General features: G+C 37.2%; 2 protein-coding genes across 4 annotated transcripts; one reads left to right on the top strand and one right to left on the bottom strand.

The window, feature by feature from the left end:
- The first annotated feature begins 9379 nt into the window (after positions 1-9379).
- LOC122303032 (uncharacterized protein C9orf85 homolog) lies at positions 9380-12088 on the top strand. Of its 2 annotated transcripts, XM_043114562.1 has the most exons (7): positions 9380-9542; positions 9698-9819; positions 9918-9970; positions 10144-10207; positions 10360-10402; positions 10495-10542; positions 11735-12088. In XM_043114562.1, the coding sequence occupies exons 1-7, from the start codon at positions 9462-9464 to the stop codon at positions 11897-11899; spliced, it is 576 nt and encodes a 191-aa protein (XP_042970496.1). In that variant the 5' UTR covers positions 9380-9461; the 3' UTR covers positions 11900-12088. The 2 variants fall into 2 exon arrangements, with proteins under 2 accessions (XP_042970496.1, XP_042970497.1); XM_043114563.1 differs by lacking the exon at positions 9918-9970.
- Positions 12089-12964: 876 nt separating this feature from the next.
- LOC122303030 (solute carrier family 25 member 44) lies at positions 12965-19235 on the bottom strand. Of its 2 annotated transcripts, none has more exons than XM_043114561.1 (6): positions 18940-19234; positions 17552-17933; positions 17146-17342; positions 16516-16660; positions 15394-15547; positions 12965-13397 (listed from the first exon to the last, which is right to left on the bottom strand). In XM_043114561.1, exons 1-6 carry the CDS (start codon positions 18999-19001, stop codon positions 13369-13371), a joined length of 969 nt encoding a protein of 322 aa, XP_042970495.1. In that variant the 5' UTR covers positions 19002-19234; the 3' UTR covers positions 12965-13368. The 2 variants fall into 2 exon arrangements, with proteins under 2 accessions (XP_042970495.1, XP_042970494.1); XM_043114560.1 differs by lacking the exon at positions 12965-13397 and adding an exon at positions 13432-14479 and having other exon boundaries at positions 18940-19235.
- Positions 19236-24392: the final 5157 nt, after the last annotated feature.

Raw genomic sequence — 24392 nt, 5'->3', positions numbered from 1 at the left:
GTGTCGAGGGTTCCACAGTTGATCCTTGAGGGCAAGGATGTGCTTGAAGGGAGGGGGAATGTCACAACCCCCAGGAGAATTGCCCGGGACCACACCTCGACACGACTTATGGAGGGTCAGGACAATCACATGGCTAGCTTGCTTGCATGCCTTGGCTCAGACCATGACACGCAGCGGGCAACTATAGAGGCTAGTGACCGCATGCAGACCATGTGTGCAGGCTTGTGCATGCCCTTGAACGTGCACCTACGAGCATACATGCGTGCCCCAGCACCACTAAGCGAGGCTAGTGGCATGCCCTCACAGGCACGTCATCCAGCGCACAGCTCCAGCCTGTGCCTTGCAGGCAAGGCTAGTGGCATGCCAACCAGCGCACGGCTCCAGCCCGTGCCTTGCGGCCTCATAGCCCAGATCGTCAGCTTGGGCCATGCATGCTCATCACCCAGGCCACCAGCTTGGACTATGCAGGACCACCACCTAAGCCACTTGACTAGGCACCACAACAGCATCACGGCATCACCTTGTGCCACCATCATGCCTAGGCTTCGCACCATGCCATGCCCACCATCAGCAGTCCATGCACAGCGCCATGCCGTGCCTACCACCAGACCAATGCATAGCACCATGTCATGCCCACCATCAGCAAGCCATGCACAACGCCATGTCGTGCCTACTACCAGACCAACGCATGGCACCATGCCATGCCATGCAACAAGCCGCAGACCAAATCATGACTAGCCTAGCCGTGAGCCATGCACCATCATAGCCCACCATGGGTCTTGCATGCCACAACCAACATGACTAATTTATCCATTTTATTATTTTTATTTATTTTATTAAAAGACTTGTTAATTATTATTTCATTTTTTTTATTTATTTATTTTAATTTTCCTAGGGACCTTTTGGGGGTTTACACTTTGTAAACTTTATAAATAGGACCCTTAGACATTTCATTAGGATCTTTTGTCATTTGGAACATTAAGTGGCCGACCATAGGGCTTGGAGTTCTTCATTTTCGATGCATCTTGCACTTGGGCTCTTTTGGGGTACAATTCGTGAATCCCCAAGGAGATGATCATCACCTTGCAATTCGTGAATATGTGTGATTCAATTTATCCTTTAATATATTGAGGTTTCCTTTCAATTCTTTGTGCAATTTGTGAATCAAAGATTATTTGGTTCCTTGTTCTTTATTTTATCTTTTTGTTGGTTTATTTGGAGTAAAGAGGCCCAATCCTTCATTTGGATTTCGGTTTGTGTTTTGATTTGCTAGATCTCTTGTGTTCATGTGATTTCTCACAGTTCATAAGATTTCCTTGAAGTTTCTTAAAGATTCCCATCTCCCAAACACATATTTCGGCCAGCCCTATCCTTTACCATACACGCCACCTTCAATTGCCTCAAACCACAAAACCCTAGCCTCACATGAAGCCCTACACGCACCTTCATATTCCCTAGCCAAACAAGTCCATACACCCTAGATCTCACCTTGAAGAATTCGGCCATAGCCTCCTTGGCTTGGCCAAAACCTTAGATCCTACATTTTCTCACTTTCATTTTCCATCCATAATTTGATTGGTCAATTTCCCTTGATTGACTCACTCAAATTCCACTTCCCTCCAAAACACTTCAGCCCCTTATCCATCCCACTCATTTTCGGCCAGCCCTAGTCCATCTAGATCTCAAGATCTCAATTCCTACATTTTAAAAATTTCACAATTCCTAACTTTTAGGATCTCCACAAGCCACATTTGCCCAAGCCGTGTATCCCAAATAGCCTTGGCCAAACCCCTCATCAAACTTAGCCTCAATCACTCATCACTAAAGCCAAGATTGCCCATCATCCAACCTTAGCACACAAGTGGAGCCTAGCATCCCAAGGGTCACTTAGTCGTGCACCATCACCTAGCCCAAACACCATCCATACTTCCCATAATTGAACTCTAGTCCCATCTCACCCAAGCTCCCTTTGGACTACACGTGATCTACACCAAGCAAAGGAGTCCTATTGGTTACTAGAGGAGCAACAAGGAGAGGATCGGACCTTTAGTATTTAGAAGCTTGATCGAGGTCCCCAACAGCTACTCCCGAGTTCTTGTCGTCGCCAATTTCCACCTATCACATTCCAGAGAAGGTGGTTTTTAAAGTCTATGGGCCACAAGAAGGGGCAACTGACGACGAGGGTTACACCTCACATGTTGCCCTCTTCTCTAACATGTTCTCCTACAGGTTAAGGTTACCTTTTCGTCACCCCATCCATGACGTACTAGATTGTCTCGGATTAGCCCCTTTCAGCTTCACCCAAAATGTTTGGAAGATTTTAATGTGTTGCTACATTCTATGGCGACTTGCCTAGTTGAAGTCTGACCTGGAGCATACCAACCTTACTAGCAGTGAATTCCTTCTGACCCACAACCTTATAAAGCGTGAGGGGAACTTTTGCAGTTTCAGGGCGATGCACGCCCTCGTTGCACTGGAACTGCGCTATCGCAAGGTTAAAGACTGGACCAACAAATTCTTTTTTCATGTTGGGTTGAGGGTGGAAATTTCCAATTGGGCAAGTCACTCGCGAGTAGGGATGAAAAAGAAAACAAACCGGACCAAATACGTCCGGTTCTAAATTGGTTTGGTCCGGTACCGGTTCCATTTTTTTCAAAACTGGTCGAAATCGATCTAGTTCCAGTTTTCCTTTTTATAATACCGGATCAAACTGGACCAGTTCATATAAATATATATTTTTTAAATTTTTTGTATTATATACAATATTATTTATGTGATTTTTTCTCTTATATATCATTTTATATATAATATATAAAAATATATATAAAATAATATTGTATTATATGCTCAATTACTAATTAAAATAATATTAAATTTTAAAATCCTATATAAATAACTATATATTATCACTATAGTCTATAGTAGTAGTAGTAGTTATACTAATACAATATAACTACTACTACTACTACTACTATATCACTATCTATTATAATATACTATAATATATTATCACTATATTATTATATATTATAATATATATTGCATATTATATATACTATATATATAAAATATCGAAAAAAAATGGGATCGAATCAGACTGGAATCGGTAAAATCGGAAGTACTGATTTTAAGGATGTTTGGGTGAGGACATTTATTAGGTGAGCTTGAAAATATGGGCAAAGCTTCTGAGTGGTTACCACCAAGGCAGAGGCGAGCTACTTCATGTGTGGGTATCTAGCCTCCGCTCCTCGATAGGCTCGGTTGGTGTAGTATACAGGTCTCTAGACCCCACCTATGTCTCGTACCAAGGCCGAAGAGGCCGCCTGCAGAGAGACTGATAAGTGCAAGAACAATACTTCTCCACATTTGGGCTGGCTGAGCAGCAGAGGGCTAGTGAGGTACTTCTTGAGAGCATCAAATGCTTGGTCATACTCACCATCCCATGTTTGAGCCTTCCATAACACTTTGAAGAAGGGAAGGCATTTGTCGGTGGATCTAGATATGAAACAGCTAAGGGTTGCTACTCAACCTACGAGTTTCTGTACTTCGTTTATACTTTAAGGGGAGGGCATGCCAAGTATAACTCCCACTTTCTCTGGGTTGGCCATAATCCCCTTGTTTGGACACCATGAAGCCCAAGAATTTCCTAGAACCTACACCGAAAAAGCACTTTGCCGAGTTCAACTTTATCTGGTACTACCTCAACACTGCAAAGGCTTCATGGAGGTTGTCAAGGTGTTTCTAGAGAGTTTCACTCTTGACCAGTAAATCGTCTACGTAGATCTCCATGTTTATCTAGATCTGATTTTTGAACATGTGGTTGACCAGCTGCTGGTAGGTGGCCCTTGCGTTCTTCGATTCAAACAGCATGATTGAGTAGCAGTATAACCCTCGGTCGATGATGAATGACGTCTTCTTTTCATCATCCAGGTTCATGCGGATTTTGTAGTACCCAGGTTAGGCGTCCATGAAACTCAACATACAATGACCTACCATGGAGTCAACGATTAAGTCGATGCAAGGAAGCTGGAAGCTGTCCTTTGGGTAAGCCTTATTCAGGTCGTTGAAGTTTACACATATCCTCCATTTTTCTATTTGCTTTTTCACCAACATCACGTTAGACAGCCATTTTAGGTAATGGGCCTCTCATATGAATCCTACTGCGAGTAACTAGTCAACTTCTATGGCGATGGCGGCATTCTTATTGGTACTGAAACTTTGGTGTTTTTGTCTTATCCCTTTAGCCTTGGGGTCCACACTCAGGTGGTGCTACATGACCCTAGGGTCAATTTTGGGCATGTCTTCGTGACTCTAGGTGAAGACATTCCAGTGCTCCATGAGGATCTGTTGCATGGCACCCCTCAATTTGAGAGTCATCCTGGTGCTGCACCTAGCAATGGCTTCTGGACGACTCGGGTCTAGAAGAACAAACTCTAACGGCTCATATTGCTCCACCTTCCTAAGTGCTTGCTTGTTTCGGATCTCGCTATCTGCTGGGATGCACTTAGGCGGAGGTGGGAGGATGTTCTGCATGTTCTATCTTTCTTCCTCCCTGTCTCCTCCCCCTCTAACATTCTTGGAACCTACGAGTTTGTTGTTGCTCAACTCTACGTCATTCTCTAGTTCGTTAGCGGCCCCTCTGAGTGTTTCATTCTTCTTTCCTACCAACCGTTCCATCGTCAAGAGCCTTGCTTCCTTGTTTATCGACATTGCTTTTTCTTGTCCTTGAGTCTTTTGAGAACGGGTTGCCGCAGGCATATGAAGGACATGTGAAATCTATGTTCGAATCCCACAGACGGCGCCACTGTTAACGTCATATTTCATATGCCTTTAGGCTAGACTCCAGCAACTTGGGCCTTCAATCTTGGACCTGCACACTTAGAGAAGACGCAGAGAGTTAAGAGCCTTGGTGAAGGGATCAAAGAGAGTTCTTCGTACCTGAGAATCGATTTTTATACTAGGTTTCTGGGGGGAATCACCCATACCCCGTGGCAAGAGTATATATCCCCTCAACTGTTCCCATGGTCAGAATCTTTTAATACGGTGTGGCTTCCTGGCCCTTCTATCTTGCAAGTGCACTCCATCAGACTCCTCCTCACTTGTTGTCAGAAAATCAAGGACTCCCCGCATTTCTCACCTGCCTACCTGCACAGGTTCTCTAAGGCTAGGCGTCGTATGGGATGCTGGGGTGATGTGTCCCCTCCTTCCTTGCACTTTGGGACTTCCTACACGATTATGGCTATGAGTTAACCTTAGTTTTATGACTGAGGGGCTGTCCTGCTAGACCGGGCTCCTCGTATTTGGGATTATCTTTTGTACCTTTGGCTCAAGGGGAAAAATCTCCTTACACACACCATCCACTTTGGAGGAGTAAAATGACCCCAAAAAAAAAAAAAAAAATTGGAAGGCATGAGGTCTAATATCCTTCTTGTGACTTGCTTCTCCCTTAGGCATCGACCTTTGCTTCCCTTCCCCCTCTCCCTTCCTCTTTTCTAGCCAGTACCAATCTAATGAATTTGATCCTCTTGTCAACATTTCTCTACTTCCCATGAGGAAACAAATTGAAAGGCAGTCAAACGTTAGGCTCAAGCACTACAGTTAGGCTAAGTTACAACCACCCTATGCAACCATTGGGTAATCGGCTGATATGGTAAGCCACGTCAGTTAACCTATTTAAAAAAACACAATCGTTTTATTTAGGAATTTTGCCTTTGCCTTTCCATCTTCCCAGATCCATCATTCGTCTCCCACAACCTCCCCTCTCTCTCTCTCTCGTCTGTTTTTTCCCCTAGTTCTTGATCTTCTCTCTCTAGCCCACCTAACCTTCCCTTACAAAAATGGTACATTAATGTTACTTTGATTAAAGCCTTTGCTAGATTAGGTGTAATGGCGTCTCCTTTAAGTGATACCTACAAACAGGTAAAAAAAAAAAAAAGAATAAATGGTAAGTAGAGGAAATGGAAACTAGAGAAAAACACAATCTACAGAAGGAAGATGAGTTTGCAAATGGAATGAGAAGATAACGGTGAAGATTTCAGTGAAGATTTGTTTGGACAAGAACAAGAAACGGTAAAGATTTTGGTGAAGATTTGTTTTCTTTGTCATGAGTTGAAGTTTTGTTTAATAATAGTGGATTTCATACCCATTTCGACCATTTAAGCTATTCTAATATTTCACTTTGAAAATGATAGATTTCATTTCAAGATTTCTCCCCAACACCTTTTGATGACGCTAGATATATAATCCGTTGTTGGTTTTTTTCCCAGGAAACAAAAGTAAGGCTCGATCTTCTTGTTCACCATTTGTGGCTTTACCGGTAAGCTAAGAGCGATTTTGAGTTTTACATAAATGGGTTTAGATTATATGGAATAATCCATGAAAAGCTCCAACTCTAAAGCAAAACTCAAAAGGTGAACAGATAGATTTGCACATATCCTTCAAGATTTTTTCAATAAATCCAATTGTAGCACTTTTTGCCGATCTGTGCAAATCCTTCAAAAATCTCGTTTTTGCTTTGTTGCTTCAAACATTTTTCTTTCTTTTTTGGGTGTGCGAGGGTTCGAGTATAGAAAGGGGTTGGTATATCAAAACTAGATTGGACCATGAATTGCAAAAGAAGATCATAGTTTTTGGGTTATGGAATGGAATCTACCTCCTCACATGTGGATCGACTTCGGGAAGAAATTTCTTTGCTTTTTACCTTTTGCATTTTTGCTTTCTGTTTTTTATTTTTTTTATTCCGCATAAGCTTTACGTACGGCTGATTACTCCCTAATTTTGCATGCCGATCGTACCTAGCAAGACTGTTAAGATTAATATGCTAAAATCTCCATTTTCTAAATGAATTAAAAAGTAAGCAAATGAATTAAAAACCTAGTTTAAATGTCATTGATATGGATTAAGAATATTTAAATATATGTGAACATTAGGCTTGCAACCTGAGCTCAAAATGTCAGGTTCGCACCCGACTTGACCATATCCATTAAAGGCACCCCGACTTGGCACGTCAGAACAAACTCAAGTCGAGCCTACATGACCTGACTGATCTTTAAAAAAAGGAAAAAAAAAGGGGAGAGAGAACTGAAAATACCGCCCTCTTTCTTCTTCATCGACAGAGTTGCAGAGGGACATTTTACATTTTCTTTGAAACCAAACAAAAGTAAAAACTTGATCCAAAATGTGCACTACATTTCCAGGAAAGAAGCCCCCAAAAAAGAAAGATACCAAACCAAAGCTAGGGTTTGATATTCCCAGAATACAAAAATAATAATAATAATAATAATAATAATAAAATGCAATACAAATGCATATACAAAACATCTAAGGAGATAGTAATTAAGCAATCTGGCTCAAACTAAACCGTATGCAACAACATTGAATTTCCTTCAAGAAACATAGAAAAAAAAAGAAATGAAAGAATAAGACTGATCTCTGTCAGCCGCCATAATTGAAATGGAGATCAAGCAAAGCACAAATCCAAAAATCCTTGACAACAACAACGCCTCCTTCACCATGTTGTCCCAACTCGTCCTCCTCAGTATAGAAAGATTTGGTCTTAACCTTCGGTTACTTCCACCGTCATTAGCACCATCACAGATAATAGATTACTTCAACTTCTCCGAAGTTGATGAAGCTACTTGTGCTCCAGAGTCCAGGGTCCACCTTGGCCACCACTGCCACTGGGTATGCCCAGGATGAACGATTCACCGTGGCCTCAGGAGTGATTGAGGTCATGACCATGGGATTGGGAGGACTGTCGATGATTTGGGACTGGGTAGCTAGGGTTTGAGCATTGTGTTTTTATACTCGGATGGGTTGATGGTTAAAATATAAACCTTTACTTGTAACAGGTTAAAGACCCGATTAGATGCAAATCGAAACAATCAGGTCGGTCGGATAGTTTTGATCAGGCCTAACTTTTTGATGGGTGAAATGCACAGCCCACTGAACATCAACATATTTGAAATATCAAAACTTTTTTAATTGAGTAGAATTTACTTATGTATTCAAGTGAAGCGACAATGAAAGCTAATTGGGATGCATTTATGGATGAAAAAGTAAAAAAGACGGGTTTGGAAATCATTATCAAAGATGAGGTAGGTGATATTATGTCCAGTGTCTACACAAATGTAAGCTATTATATGAAACCTATTATAGTTGAAGGCATGGCTTTAAGGAAGGCAATGGAGATATCTTATGAATTGAGATTTGCTAGAGTAGTTTTTGAATGGGACTCTTAGGTGATTGTAAAGGCCACAAGAAACAATGACGAAATCAGCATAAAGTATTGTTCTCTATTATATGATATTCGATGCATGCTGAAAGAAAGACTCGGCTGGAAAGTGATTTTCAACTTCAGAGAAGCAAATGTAGCAGCTCATCTACTTGCAAAAATGGCATTATTACAAACAGAGGAAAGGATATGGTTAGAAGAATGATCTATGCAAATTATGAATATTGTTATGAAGGATAAATATTGTAATGATTGAGGTTTTGGTATTGCAATAAAACTTATTGATGGTTCTTTATTTAAAAAAAAAAAAATCTATCACCATTCATCTAGGCATTTATTTATTTATTTAATTTCATTTATTTCTCTACCTGATCCGAAAATTAAATAACTCAATTCTAAAGGTAGTTATCTACCCCGAATTTAATACGGGCCAATAGCCGGATTAGTCACCTACTCATATTCGGGAGCGGGTACATATACATAAGATGGGTACTGAATTTAGAACTCGATACCTACAACCCAAGTTTACTTTTTTTTTTTTAAAAAAAAAAATAAGCTATGTCCAATCCAAGTACTGGCCTATCATAATACGAGCAAGTATCCGGGTGAACTGTCTCAATTAAGAGCTATAATTTAATTAATTTTATTAAATTGATACTTCCATCACAAAAAGAGACTGAAATATTGATTAAATGGTTGGGTTTACAATTTATTAATTTAGGGGTTGTTTAAAAATGAGATGCGATGAAAATTCTATGAATAAGTAGTGAAATGACTTGAATTAAGATGTTTTATTGGATTTTAAAAAAGAAAAGAAAAAAAATTGAATAAAAATATTATAGAATCAAAATATTGTTAAAATATAATTTTTTAATATGAATTTTGTTTCAAAATTTAAAAATGTATTTTTTTTGTGTTATGTTTGAAAACTTGAGAAATTTGTAATGGTTAGATGAAAAAAATTAAAAACTTGAATTTGAAAAGCATTTGTACGTAAGCGATGTTTAAGAAAGAAATTATGATAAGTTTTTAGATGAGATGTGATAGAATGAGATCATCACACTTTCCAAACTAGTCATTAGTATCTTAATATTATTGCGACATGGCGTTTAGTCCCGGATAACATAAACTGCGTGCCGTTCATGAAGCTAACTTGAAACATAGGTCATCATCGAGCTAAAGACCCAGAATATGTAAAACAGACGCAGAGGCCGCAGAGAGCGAAGAGATGAGCGGCAAGCATGGCGCCCCCAAGCACCAAAACAAATACGCTTGGAAACCCAAGGCCGGCCACAAGATCAACGAAACGGTATTATATGCTATCATCTCTTTCTTCCTTATTTCTGAAAGCTGTAAAAAGAATTAAAAAAAAAAAGAAAAAAGGAGTTTCACTCATTTAGATACTGCTTTTCGATTACACTGGCTGAAGAAAATATATATATATATATATATATTTTGTAACAGGAAGTTGGGGGAAAGTTTAGGCCCTACTCAGAGATCACGGGGGTTTGTCCACGTTGTAAAGAACAGATCGATTGGAAGCGCCGCTACGGCAAGTACAAGCCCCTCGCCGAGCCGGCCAAATGGTATTTTTTTCCCTAATATTTGAATTTTATTTCCTATTTTCATTTTAATGGGCAAGTGATTTAATTTTAATTGCACTTGTTGAATTAAATGTTCACAGTCAGCAATGTTCGAAACGAGCCGTTCGTCAGGCTTACCATAATCTCTGTCCTGGTTGGCTTCCCCTTTTGAATTATTTTATCTCTGTTTGGTTCAATAGAATCAATTTTCCTGATAAAGGCATTTAAGTTAATATGTTGTGTTGGAACAAACAAATTATACGCCTTTTTTTTTTTCGGGGCTGTTGGGTTTTGTTTAATTGAGGCATTGGATTGATTTGGGCGTAGGTTGTGCGAAGGAGCAAAATGTCTGTGCAAAGTGTCGTTGCCGTGTGAACCGTATAGTTGGAAGGTTTTGTTTGAAAGCATGTCTTTGAATCATATATGCCATGTACTTGGGCTATGCCTATCTATATCATTAATAATACTCTTTGTTTACTGATAATATATATGTGTATATATATATATGAAATCTTGTTTATGCTGTTTTCCTTTTTCTTGTAGAGATTCTTCGGAAGTCGAAGCTGAGCAAAAGTCACTTGACGAGGTTACTTTCTTGTCACTAATGCGTTTCTCAAGATAGGGTTTTGATATAGCATTTTGGGAGATAATTCAAGGGTCTGTGTGATTTTGTTATAGGCAATTAAGAATGCTCGAGAAAGGGACCGGAGGACTCTGCTTCGGGCTGTAAGCTCTATAAAGCAATATTTTTCAGCTCTGATATTTGTTTTCTTTTATTTATATAGAAACTCTACATTGCTCTTCAGTTCAATCGGTTGTGCTTTCTTGTGTAGTATAGCCTGTATAGGGGTTGAGAACACACTTTAACTCAACAATGCGACTTTTATTTATTCAGAAAATCCTTATATCACCAATCTTTTATGGGCAGGTAATTTACAGTTTTTAGATAATAATTTATATTAATTTGATATACGGTAACATTTCCAAGAGATTGTAATTGGTAGCATACTTAAAGCTTAATCAGGATAATGTTCCACCAAAGGAAAGGGGAAAAGGAAACATGTTTTTATGAATGTTTAGAAAATTAAACTTTGGAGTTTCAAACCTTTTTTCTTAAATGGCTGTAAGATTTTATTGAGCTCATTGATCTAGGCAGTCAGAGAATACCTAACAGTCCAAAATTTGTTGCTAATAAAAAAGACTGGGAAAATAAGAAGCTGTATGAATTCCTTGGGCAATTGCAGTCTCCTTTGATCAGCTTGGTTCTTCATAGATCAGTAATGAGATAATGAAGGCTGTAGCCATATGTTGTCTGTTTGATTTATCGAGGGTCCCTCCCATTGGGGGATGTCCAACTAAGGTATGAGTTAGCTTGTGGTCTTCTTGCGTGGTAGGCCAAGGTTCGTTTCTGGGACAAGATGACTCATCAAGACATGGAGGAAACCAGTCAACATGCATCTCTCCTTGTAGTTGCGAAAAGACCTCTCTGAGGGGATATAAACAACTTGGAGCACATGGATTGCAATAGAATGTTGTTCATACTATCAAAATATTGTTTTTCTTGCCTTCTAGTGGGGAAGAAAAAATAGAACATTGCTATTATCCTAATTTGAACGGTAGACCATACATGAGTAAAAAATGAACCAATCATGTCTTACCCTTTTATATGAACCAGCTACAACTTTCATAGCGAATAACATGGCTTTTGTAAGTCCAACCACCGGCAAGTTGTGATTATTATATAGGAAATATCTGTTCTATGTGCATTGTTAAGTTCTTACAGGTATCTCTGGTTTTGTAGTCTTTCCTAGTTATTGTTTTACTGGTATATATTACATGTTTACACTCAATTGAGCATGTCAGCCATTTACCCCTTTTCTCCTAACATGTGTGGTGTCTAATCTTTTTATTGCACCAGATGAACAGAGATGAATCTAAGAGTTCAGCAAAAATGGCAACTAGCAAAGAAAACAAGGTTGGGGAGTTATTTCCTTCTGCATCACTTGAGGAGTATGCTGAGCTAAGAAGGGATGATAACGGTGATGAGGATGATAATGAAGATGAGGACCTAATTTTGAGTTAAGGAATACGAACAGCATTCCAACAGATGGTTATAGTTTGTGGGGACCTCTCCCTAGTCCTAATCACTACAGTAGGTGCTAAAATACCAGATTTCGTTTCTTTGTTGAAGATGTGCTAAAGTATCACATTTACGAATGATGTTTCATTTTTGTCGAAGAGTATAAGTGATGACTTACACCTATTTTGTTTTTCTGCTGGCTTATCATTCATTCCTTTTTAAGTTATTATGCAATTTAATCTGCGGTGTACAGCTTTTCCATTAATAATTGCATTATTATGAAAATAAAATTCTTAGAACCAACTGAATCCCATTGGAAAGCTCTTTGCATGTAGTTGCCTTTCATCTCGGCACTAGTTAGACTTTGATTGCAGCTTTTTCTGAACGTTCTGCCAACCAATGTGGTCTTTGGAAATAAGAACGGGATATTCCTACAAATGCATTGCTTTCAGTTGAATTCTCCATGGATGAAGCTTCGAGGTTAAGGCTTTGATTTTAGCCCAACAACTGGCACGTTTGCTATAATCACGGGGAAAAAGTGCATCCCAACACCCAGAATTTGGGAGCCCCTTATGTTTAGTTCATTGCCTTGAGAGGAGTCCCGCCCTATTCATAAATCAGTTCCGGTATGCCTGTCGCTATTCACTTGATATTGTCGATTACACCCGTTTCTTGGATGGGTGAATTGAGATGGAACTTTCCCAAGTTTGTGAGGTTTGATTGGGACTGCGTTGTTCGACCCAAGGGTTTCTTAAGACACTTTCAAAATGATATGAAACTCTGTTCCGAAGCCAGGCAACAGAAAGCTACAATGGAGGCAGTACCAAATACCAAAGACGAACGTGGGCACGATGCTGCAGTGGAAAATCCTCTTAGGTGTTAAAAGTACCAAACCAATTTGGTCTTCATAAATCATGATATATTACTGCTATTTCTAGGCTAACAGCCTGTTCTGCAATTACATACGAGAGCAGACAATTCCCAACATAAGAACCGAGTAATTATCAGGTATATATATCTAATATCTCAGATTGACGAGAGCAGGAACAAAAAAGAAGAAAAACTGGATCTCTGAAATCAAAATTACTTGCATTTAATGATATCTCTCTCTTGCTGTGAGAATACACCACTTACTATGCCAATGAATACATTTGCTAGCTGCTACGTACTCAACTTGATTCAATTTTATCAGAAAGGTAATTAAAAAATATCCAGGCCAAAAATTCCTGGAAGGATCCAAAAATAATTAGTAAAGTAATCCAATTCTGGTAACCGCAATATGGGCTTCCTAATCAAAAAATAACCAGGGGCTTGAATATCAGCAATTCTGGTTCTGGAACCCTACAGCACGATAAGCATTGTAGTGATATGCAAAATCCATTGTCAACAAAATGCTGAATCCCAGCCCGTTTTGGCCCAGCGTCGCTAACCTCTCATACCAGAAAGCAGCAAGGCTTTGGACCGGTAGTACATCACAATTCCTCTATAGTACACAAGCGCTCTGTACAGACAATCAATAAAATACGCTTAGATTGAGCTAAATACATGTGTATATACATATATACATAAACATGATTGTATATGGCTGTAGAGAGAGAGAGAGAGAGAGAGAGAGAGAGAGAGAGTAAAATAGCTTCCAAAAGAATACGCCTTGCAAATATGCGTCACATGCAAAATATAGAAAAATAGGGAATGGAGAGAGTGATATGCATTAATACAGAAAAAGGTCTGAAAACCTCAAAAATATAAAGAAAATGGAGAAAAATCATTTCCTTGTTTTGCTTTGCAGAATACGCCTGAATTGTACAAACATTTTGAGGCACAAATATATCACAGTAAAAGGATTGCCATCAGACATTCTTCATTCATTGATAATTAGGAAATGAAGGGAGAGAGAGAGAGAGAGAGAGAGAGGCTGAAACCATGAATGATGTTTTGTTTTTCACCATTGAAGTTAACCACTAATAAATACATTCATACATGTGTGCGCCCTGTAGATTCTCATGATATAAAGAAATTGTCATGGGTAATATATATGTAAGTTACATGCTGCCTATATCAGTTCCTGATAGAAGGCTGACTAAAATCTTCTAAAAAAAATTACATACAATAATTATTTTTTTATAAGTAATTACGTACAATAATTATACCACATGATTCCCGTTTGTAGCCTAATACCAACCATTTTTGAAGCCACATTACAGTAACCGTTAAAAACATATTTTGCAGACACTAGTTAACCATAAAATAACCTCAAGCAGGTGAGATGCGGCATAAGAATTATATCATTAATGGTTATCCATCCATCCATAGACTCAGTATGACACATGATTGTTCTAATCAATAACAAACAGCATTTTTATCAATGACCTGAGTTGAGATCAAGATTTTCCTTCTTTATTTCCCATTTTATTGTTGTCCTAAGCCAATATTTATCATTTTACAAATTATGCTTCACCAATTCTCATATTTAAGTGGCCTAGTAGGAATTTTGATGTCTTTGGGTGGAAGTCACCAACAGGCACTTCACTGTCAGGATTCCTTCCTAAGCCATATCTGGGTTATCCAGCAGGAACTCACCATCTGCAGAATGTTATAGATGTGAATTTCTTTGTTCACCCCCTAGAATAACAAGCATGTATTTTAAAGATAACCTGAAGCTAAGTGTTTAAAAACTTATGTAAACATGATGCCAGAGTGCAACATAGTTCTTGGAAAGCTCACATATAAGCAATTTCCTAGGGATGACAATATCAAAACTGATGAGATTACATGAGCAGAAGAGTGAAAATCAAGCAATATAATGAAATATATATATATATATTAATTATTGGCACCGGGTGTCTGGGACAAAATCCCGACTAATCATGGGGGTGTATAGGCCCTCGGTAAGGAGTTTCCCACAAGTGCACCTTGAGTAATTCAAGGGAACAGTTTATATGGCTCCAAGAGTGTAAATGCGAAGTTTCGAACCTAGGATGTCTGGTTTATACAGCTCGTCCAAGACCAATACGCCACCCCTTGGGGGAAAGCAATAAAATTATATAAGAAGACTTTAGAAACTGAGCCAAGGAAAGCTGGTTTGGTAACTGTCCAATTGCTCTAAACCAGATGAAGGCAACCATTGATAGACGGTCCAGAAAGTACATGGCCACAAAAAGTTACAACACCATGCGACACCAACATTTATATCCAAGGTTAATACCTTTATATGCTCAAGAATTACAGAAAAATAAAGAAATAAAAATTTGAAATATAATCAGAAAGTCAGGGTCCACTAGGTGAGTTCAATTTTTTTATTTTTTTTTTATTTTTTATTTTTATTTTTTCTGTTGAGTTCCAAATTCCAATGCTTGTGATTAGTGACAATTGAGATCCATTTCGTAAAATCCAAGAAAAAAGAAGACAGAAATTATTGAGTCCTTTGGCCTTTTTACTCTATTATCTTAAAATCTGTTTACTCCAGAATAACGGTGAAATGGATCGAAGAGTCTTACTCAGATATTCGTAAGTCAATATCATTGACGTTCCCCAAGCAGACATGCTAAAAAATCTTGGACCCAATCCTCTGTATAAACCTTTCCAACCCTCATCCATAATCAAGCCTTTAACAACTTGTCTTGCAGTTTTTTGTTTTTCATATCCCATCACCTATTATCGTGCAGAACCACGTGTTAAAACAAAAACAATAAGTAGCAACTTGATCAAATGAAAATGAGCACCAGGTCAACAGTGTACTTATTTTGGCTATATTTGAGAATAATGAGGTCTATAGACTATATAGCGAATGTTTAACACAACAGAAACTCGAAGGTTGTGTATTATTAATTCCATCCTTGTGTGTGTGTGCAAATATAAAAGCTTTTACAAACTTGGTTATAAGGGCATTTATTTTCCCAAGAGAAAAAGTACCAAAGGAATTAAATGCTTGAAGCAAATACATTTGAAAAAGAAGCAATACAAACGTGGGGGCATAAATTTGCAAGCACAATTTTATTGAGCAATAAATACCAAGAAATGAACTAGCGTTACAAATTAGGTATATGCCGACATGTACCGAATACTTGTGAAAAGATTTTACATAGTAATAAAACTTATATTTCCTACTTTGTCCTTTTCATACCTTGATTTGAATGACTTGAAGTAAAATTGCAGGGGAAAATATTAGAATGGTGGGCAAAAGTTTGGGAAAATTGATGACCAAGCTGTTCTGTCCAGGGAAGTAACCCTATGTTTATCTTAATGGTAAAGAGAAACCAATATGAGCTATAGCAATAGCTACCATATCATTATGGAAAAATATACAACACACATGCAATTAAAGTGGCAACTGACAAGCCTTCAAGCATGGGTATAAACCAGGAAACACGTGAAAAAACACACAGAATCAGCATTGTTTCCTGGAAAATTGGTAAAGAATTATCAATTATACATAAATTACATTGGTTAATGGAAAATATAAGAGCAAGCAATTCTTTTTCGCAAATTTTTTTTTGATAATTAATTCTTTTTAGGAAAATTAACACTAAATTTTCAATTAGGCATATTTAGCAGTTAAAGTCTAATGAAACTCATCAAGATGGAAGAACATGGTTTAATTGAACTAGGTTTATTAATACCTGTAAGCGGGTTTTGATGGTGTCCAAAGGGGTTGTGATGCACGATGCTGTAGCTCCCGCAACAATTCCACCAGTTGCTTGAACTGACATTATTTTTGACTGGCTAGGAGCAACTTCCTCATGGTCAATGCCTTGGCCTAAGAGACTGTCAAACAAATGGAATAGCAATGCACTAGTTAGAAATCAAATGAACCAATCAATAAGTGGAGAACCCAACATTTAAACCACCACAATAATAATAGATGGTGCACCTGAAGTTCATAAACGTGGACAGTGCAAATCTCTTACAACCCGCTAGCTTACCTATTAGGTAACCATGGCATGGCATCTAAGGCTAAAGTCATAAGAACCAACATTTTCAGCCTCATAGCCTCCTAATTCATTTGGCTGTTCCAGTAAGAAATTGGATTTGAAGCCTACCAAGTCCAGCCTAGGGACAAGTAATTTCAGTTTTGGTTTGCCCCTCAAGAAGTAAATGACAATAACTAAGGAGGGGTCATCTATTGGATATACCGAACTTAAAATCTGAAGGTACAAAACATTTGATGCCAACTTATACAATAGAAAAGTTTATTATTTGGACTGGCTCTTAAGGAAAACAAGCTCTTTCAACAGATTACTATGTCTCACCTCCAGATCAAGCGTTGGCTTGAGCCATAACTTGCCCACCATACAGCACTAGATGGGGAATAAGTCATAACAGATAGACCAAACCCTCTGTATAATCCCCGAATGCCCTCAGATTTTATAACCTTACGAGCAACATCCAGACCCCCACTGTACTTAGCGTGGCCTGAATATCCTTGTACCATCAACTTTTGGCTAACCTGAAAAGAACAAAATCGAGGAAATCAGCATTTTTTTTTTTTTTTTTTGCTTTACTTGTCAGTAACCTTTAGGCTAAACTCTAAATAGCATTTCCAAAAAAATTATAAAACAAATATCAGACGATGATATGCCAACCCTCAAACAAATTTTTACACGGTATAGAGACCAAAAAATGCTCATCCAGCAATATGATCTAGAGCATACATACCACATCAATTGGAACAAACACAGCCTGAGAAAATAGGGATGCTATCATGCCAGCTAAACCATTCGCTATGGCTGCCTCTGTAGGCTCAGATAATTTAAATGGTTCAACCATCTTTAAGGCAGCCACTTTTGTGGTCTCTAAAGCGGTAAGAAAAATGATCCTGGCAGGAATTGCCCCAGTTATGACTGTACCAAATCCTCTGTATAGACCAGGAACCCCATCTGCTTTTAGCATGGCCCTGATGACAGAAAAAGCATTTTTTTCCGCAACATCCTTTGATGCGACCTGCATCCTGGTTTTCACAACAGAGACTGGGTACAGTGCCACAGTAACTCCTGTAAAGAGGCCAGCTCCTACGACATAAAACTTAGTTTTGTCAAGCCTGCGAAGTGGGGTACAACCAGTGAGTTCAAAACCTTGCGAGAATTTAAATCCACAGTTAAGTAATAAAACAGGAGAGAAACAATTCATCTGCATATATAATAGTCTGATGGTTATGCTTGTAGTAGTGCGTAACTGACTTTAAAAAATGTGTGCATGCAAGTTTTTGTATATGCAAAGACATCTTTCAACTAAGACTTATTAAATACGATCAATTTTCATACAATGTGACAAAAGTTGTACACTGACTTTCAACATATTACAACCCTCCTGCTTTATCTTGGATTGGGATTGGCTAGGATATAACCACCAAGTATGTAATAGGCAGACACGAATTTCTATGTTTATAAGCCTAAATATATTTATAAATGATTGCAGAAAGGAAAGAAGCATGATGACAACAAACTTCAGGATGAACTACAACCAACTGCCAAGAAAGAGAATTTTTCATGTTAGAACTTACTTAACGATGGCTTCACTTGACTACTTTTGTTATGCACAAACTCATTGTGATCGAAACCATATCAGTTTGATTTATTCAATTCAAGTTGATTGATAACAAGATATTCCTAAAAGTTGCATATGTGCTTCAGATGTGCAAAATATTCATTCAATTACTTCAAAGTATACAGTGTATCTTACACCTCTTGCTGACTTAACATATACACTTGAGATTGAAATGAAACCTGTCCCCATTACCAGATATTGGCGGATATCTTGGTATCATTTTCCTCCAAAAAAACAATCTTACAACTCCGTGGAATTTCTAACTCCTCACTTTCAGAAATTCTATGCCTAAGCTTAAACAATCATTTTTACGAGATAACCAAACAAACAGGGAAGGATGGAATTGAATTTTTTCCCCCTTTTCTCTTTCATCCCTTTCCTCAGCAACCAAATAAATCAAACGTATTTCACAAAGAAAACCGAAAGAAACATGGTAACAACGAGAAAAAAAAAACGTTGACGATAGGAAACAAAATTCAAAGAAGAAAAAGGAGACGTACTTATCCCAGTTAATCTCGGTTTGACCATAGGAATGGGCTCGAGCGCTAGGTGCAGCAGCCATGAACTTGTATCGAACAGACTCAAAGATCACAGATATTGAAAAGATACGAATGAAGAATGCACCTTCTTCGTTAGAAGCGCGTCGCCTTTGAAAATCAAAGAACGCGAATTGAATGGTTTGAAAATTGCTTTTCCGAGACGCGAGAAATTGCCAACTACCTACTTTTTATTTGCTCACTTGTAATCTTATTCCAGGCTTCAGGCTTCGTCCTTTGTCGTCGATTGCAATTTGCAAATTGTTCTGGTCAAATGTCATATACCTTTAATAATATTAATAATTAAATATTAATATTGATAGAAATTAATTCATCTCTCACATTAATTATTTATAATAATTAATTTTATCATCCGTCAGATGTTATATTTAAAATATCACAATTTATTAGGAAATTTTAAAAGTTTTATTTATTTACTTTTTATAGTTTTTTTTTATTGTGTGATGATGGGCTAAGTCGATCATACGGCGGCGTGATGTACTACGGCCGACATTTTCCTTCCATCGTAATTCCACGAACCAAACACGGCGTAACGCCGTAACTAAGATCAGCGAAGACAGTATTGCAATTAAGATTTTTTTTTTAAAGAAAAATTATTTTTAAGTCCTTTTACTGACATTATAAACACACTGTCTATGTGAAAACCTGTTCTGCTTCATCAAAAATAAATAAATTATAATTTGTAAGCATGTATTAAATAAAAGTGCCAACATGGTGAGATGGTCTAACATATCTGATTTGGAATTTTGGAGCCCTTCTTAAGTGAATTGGTCGTGGCTTAAAATGTTATTGGTAAGTAAAAGTAAAACACATTCCATACCCTGTGATTTTTAGCCCGTAACATAAGATCCCACCTAATGGGCTTTGATATATGCCACAGTAAACGGCCGAGGGTTATGAGATTTTCAGCTTTTAAATTATATGGCATTTAAATAAAAAAAAATTATATTTATTATCCTTATACGTCACACACTATATTTTTTTTTATTTTTTTTAATTTTATTCTTTTTATACTAATTAAATCATTCTACTCATCATCTATATACCACATTAGGGGTGTGCAAAAAAGGCCTTGGGCCGGTCCGTCCAATGCAACCGAATTGAGCCCACCCGACAAATGCCGGGTTCTTCGGATCCATGTCACCTACGGGTTGAGAGAAATCCATATCGGTCGAAACCGATAGATCCGCTATACGCTTTCACTGCACAAGCTCTTCCTCTCAGTTTTAGAAACACTAGCCACTGCCGTTCAATTTTGCCGTTCGACTTCGCCGTTCGACTTCACCGTTCGTCTTCGCTGTCCAAGCCGGTAAGTCCCTCTATTAAACGCATTTTCCCCTAAACTGAGCAATGATTTTGTGCCCTGGATCCTTCCTCTCTCTGTTTGTAATAAAAAGATGATCCTCTCTGTTTTTAGAGCTTCGTTTCTAACTGCATTGATATGGAGATTGATGAAGATGAAGGGTATGTTTATGATGACTGAAAAGCATTCCCGTGTAGACATAGTTCCATTCTCAATACTTCGTATTTTCCCCTTGATCCCCATCCAAGGCTAGCAACCGGATAAGGATGAGTTTTCCTTATTTTTCTTCTGTTATAAATTTTTATGGAAATTTTTTAAATAAATAGCCATACATTTCTACGGATATGACGTCCATTAGATTGAGCTGTATCTTGTGCGATTTCTTCATGTTGCTGGGTTCACATTTAATTTTTGTAGCACACATTTTGTATTCTAATTTGTCAAAATTTTTGTATCTTTCCCAGAAAAAGTAATGGACCTGGATGCTTTTCTTTTTGGTTTTGTTAATTTTTTTGAAGGGAATGAATGGACCTTGGTAAAAGGATGCTTTGGAGACTTGGGACATATTTCTCCAAGAGAGACTAGAATAAGAGGCTCGAATAAAGTGAATTTTGTACAATAATTGCCCTGAATTGCCTCAAATTCTCTCCAGATCCTAAGCAATAAATAAATAACGTTCATCTGTTCATACAAGAAAGAAATGCTGATACAGGATTGAATACACGGTCTACAAACCCACATTACGGCATTGGTCGTTTTCTAGTTTAACTTGGCACTCTTGAAGTCATGTTTAAAATGAATGTATCATGTTGCACTCCTTTTGTTTAAAATGAACTATGAGCACTCCTTTTGTGCAAAAAAAATAAACCCTTTCATTAGAGAACCAAATGCAGATATCCATAACCAAATTCAGTGCTCATAGTTCATTTGGTTCTAACTGCAGTGATATGGATATCTTTCTTATCTGATCTTCAAGACAGAAAAGTCTTTGATATCTTCTACAGCCTGTCCAAACCAAGACCAATTCTCTTCTTTACAGCTAACATCATTAACCATTTGATCAAGGGCATCCCCTCAAATATTACCTGCTGAAGACCTAGCTCCAAACTCAACTCTATAGCTCTTTCAAGTGCCAAGACAGCAAGACTACATATAAATCTCCTTGGCAAACCTGCAGAAGCCACAAATTCACCATATGCATCCCAGTTCCTTAACACTATACCACCTCCCATAACAGACTTTTTCTAAGTAAGATAGTAGTTTGGTTAAAAATAACAAGTATAGAGGATGGGTAAAGGTGGTGACCCCAATGAACACCCTAAAGCTGCTCTTACAAAATAAAGATATAAAAATACTTAAATTGTAAAATGACTCCAACCCATTGGGCCAGTCCTATATATATTCTTTGGCATGATGGGTTAACGTATCTCCACAAAAACTATTTTTGAGACGATTTAGAGATTAATTGTTGTTAGGTTCAAGATTTCTAGAGTATTACAAGTTGAAGGTATTGCCATTGAACTCCAATCTTAGTTGTAGACGTTTAAGGTTGTCTGCTTAAAGTTTAGTTAGGTTGAATATCTGTTTGAAATGCTTGGAATAATTCTTCAGCTCATGCATTGCGAGACTACTTGTTCTTGTTATCCTCATCTGTTCTTCAGTTTTAATACATACTTTTTATTTTTCTTGCAAATTACACTGGCTGGCTCTCTTGGCATAAAGTTCTAGAATTTCTCAACACAGTTCATTTTTATTAATAAGCAATTCCTTGTTTTGGTACGGGGACAAATTTATGGTAATGTAAATTTAGAACAGCTATGATTATATAATGTTGGTGGCCTTGAAATCATTTATTATTCTTAAATTAATGCCATAACTCAAGGCTTATGCTCTATATGAATGGTATGATTTTTATTTTCACTCATTTGTATATGATTTGTATGAATTAAAAATTCTAATTTGATTTTCCCCAATGTTAGTTTCTAAACCTTTGATATTGGATTTGTAGATTCACTTGCAAAATGGTGGATTAAAATGGAACGTAGATAGTAGCTTTGGAAGCCCAAGGATGAGTGGAGGTTTTTGAATTATAAGGGATGCAGGGAAATTTTGTTGCTGCCTTCTCAAACTATGGAATTGGTTTTAATAGGTTTTAATGGCTTTAACAGTAATTGTATAGAAAAAGATGTTTATTTTGTAATTTTTTTATTGATAGTTTTGTATTAGTATTTTGCTCACTCCTTAGTAATGAATTGATATTGATTCGTATGGGAAAGACAACAAACAGATAATCAACTCACCTGCAAGAATCTTCAGATTTAAAAAAAAAAAAAAAAAAAAAAGATCCGTCCGTACAGAACCGCATGTACGGACGGGTCGGGTCGGGTTGGCGCGCTTTGCCATCTGGGTCGGATCGGATCAGGCACAGATCCGACTATTTTTAATCGGGTTGCAGGCCTATACCACATACTAAAATGTAGTGTGTGGTATTTGGAGATGATGAATAGAAAAACTCGTAAATAAAAGACTAATTACGAATTTACTATAATGCGGTATAAGGCCAAATTGTGTAATTCCCAAGTTTTTTTTCTTTGGAATGAATCTCAAAGGATTAATTTATGAAAAAAATCTAGTTGTAAGTACAATTGTGCACTAATATGTGCACCAATCTATTGTGATTGGACAAAAAGTAAATTTTATTAAAAATAATGTTAATTTAAAATTTAAGTATAAAGAAATCAATATTGGTACGCAGATTAGTATGCGACTTTACTTGTATGTAGCAAAACTCTTTATTTATATATTCTAGATTGTCTGTCCACACTTTTAGATGAGAGAGATATTGAGATAGACACATTAAAATGCTAAACATAGAATTTATCATGAGAAATATTTTAGCCACAAAGAGATTTTAAAAAAATAAACCAACAAATTGATGTGGCGTGATGTAGTATGTTAGATTATAAAATTACTTTTATTGTAAAGTAGATCTATTGTATCACATGAAATTATATTAGTTTCTAAGTTTACGTTTGTAAAATCTCTTTGTGGCTGTAACACTCCTCATCTATAATTGTTTGAGCATATTTTTAAAACAACATTAAACTACAAAACAAACATTAATGTACGACCTATATTATATATGTAAATATCTAATACAAACCGGCGCCTGGGGTTTGGATCCATCCATCCATTCTAATATAAACCCTAGGGTTCAGGAGCTCGAAATACGGAGACTTTAGGAGACTCAAATCTAATTCAGGACGGTTGTTATTGAAATTAAATCCTATAAACCGGCCTGTTGAGTGTTGAGCTTACGTACCCCAACTATTCACGAAAACAGAAGCATCTTAATTATATATATCCACGATCTTAATTAAGTAGGCAAAATCAAACTTAGAAGTTGAGCTTTATCAGTATATACTCTTCAAAATCCGGAATGCCATTACCTCCATATATATATAATGACTAAGGAATCTGAAATCGAGTTAACTACCTCTCAACAACCATAAGTACTAAAGTGCACAAAACAGATCCATCTTAAATTAATTGACATCTAAGTAAGAGTGGAATTGGTTACAAGGTTAGAATTTGCAATTTATTGGGGAGCATTGTTTATGCGCTGAAGGGTAAAATGGGAAAGATAACATCAAAAAACATCTTACATAATAGGATGAGAATGAGATGATAATGTGGTGTATAGAATTTTCCTTCTAATATATATGTAGATAATTTATTTAAATCTCAACCGTTGCATTGTTTTCTAATTAAATGGGTTAAAATATTGACACGTCAAAATTTTTAATTTTCGAAAATGCTTTCTACTTAAGTTTTGGTGTAGTTGACCTCAAAAGGTTTTAACGTAGCTTATTGGTGATATGATAGGATCTGTATCATAGAATCTGGAAATAGAAGTGCCACTACAAGAGATTTTATAAAAATAAACTCATAAATTAATATAATTTGTTATATTTACATTACAAAAAAAATAATATAAATTAAATAACCAAATTTGTAACACCAAATAGCAGTTTAAGAATTTTAGAAATTTCTAACGTTGTCTTATTTTCCACTTCTAAGTTGTCACCGACCA

The sequence above is a fragment of the Carya illinoinensis genome, chromosome 3, assembly GCF_018687715.1.
Source record: "Carya illinoinensis cultivar Pawnee chromosome 3, C.illinoinensisPawnee_v1, whole genome shotgun sequence".
Taxonomy (NCBI): Eukaryota; Viridiplantae; Streptophyta; class Magnoliopsida; order Fagales; family Juglandaceae; genus Carya; species Carya illinoinensis.
Note: the sequence above shows the minus strand (reverse complement) of the source record. Positions and strands in the feature narration are given on the sequence as shown.

Coding starts and splice junctions, on each gene's coding strand:
- LOC122303030 (XM_043114560.1), bottom strand. CDS start 19,001: ATGGCTGCTGCACCTAGCGCTCGAGCCCATTCCTATGGTCAAACCGAG. Junction 17,934..18,939: donor ACCGAGATTAACTGGGATAA/GTACGTCTCCTT, acceptor CCCACTTCGCAG/GCTTGACAAAACTAAGTTTT. Junction 14,480..15,393: donor ATTGACTTACGAATATCTGA/GTAAGACTCTTC, acceptor AACATTCTGCAG/ATGGTGAGTTCCTGCTGGAT.
- LOC122303032 (XM_043114562.1), top strand. CDS start 9,462: ATGAGCGGCAAGCATGGCGCCCCCAAGCACCAAAACAAATACGCTTGG. Junction 9,971..10,143: donor TTACCATAATCTCTGTCCTG/GTTGGCTTCCCC, acceptor ATTTGGGCGTAG/GTTGTGCGAAGGAGCAAAAT. Junction 10,403..10,494: donor AGCAAAAGTCACTTGACGAG/GTTACTTTCTTG, acceptor ATTTTGTTATAG/GCAATTAAGAATGCTCGAGA.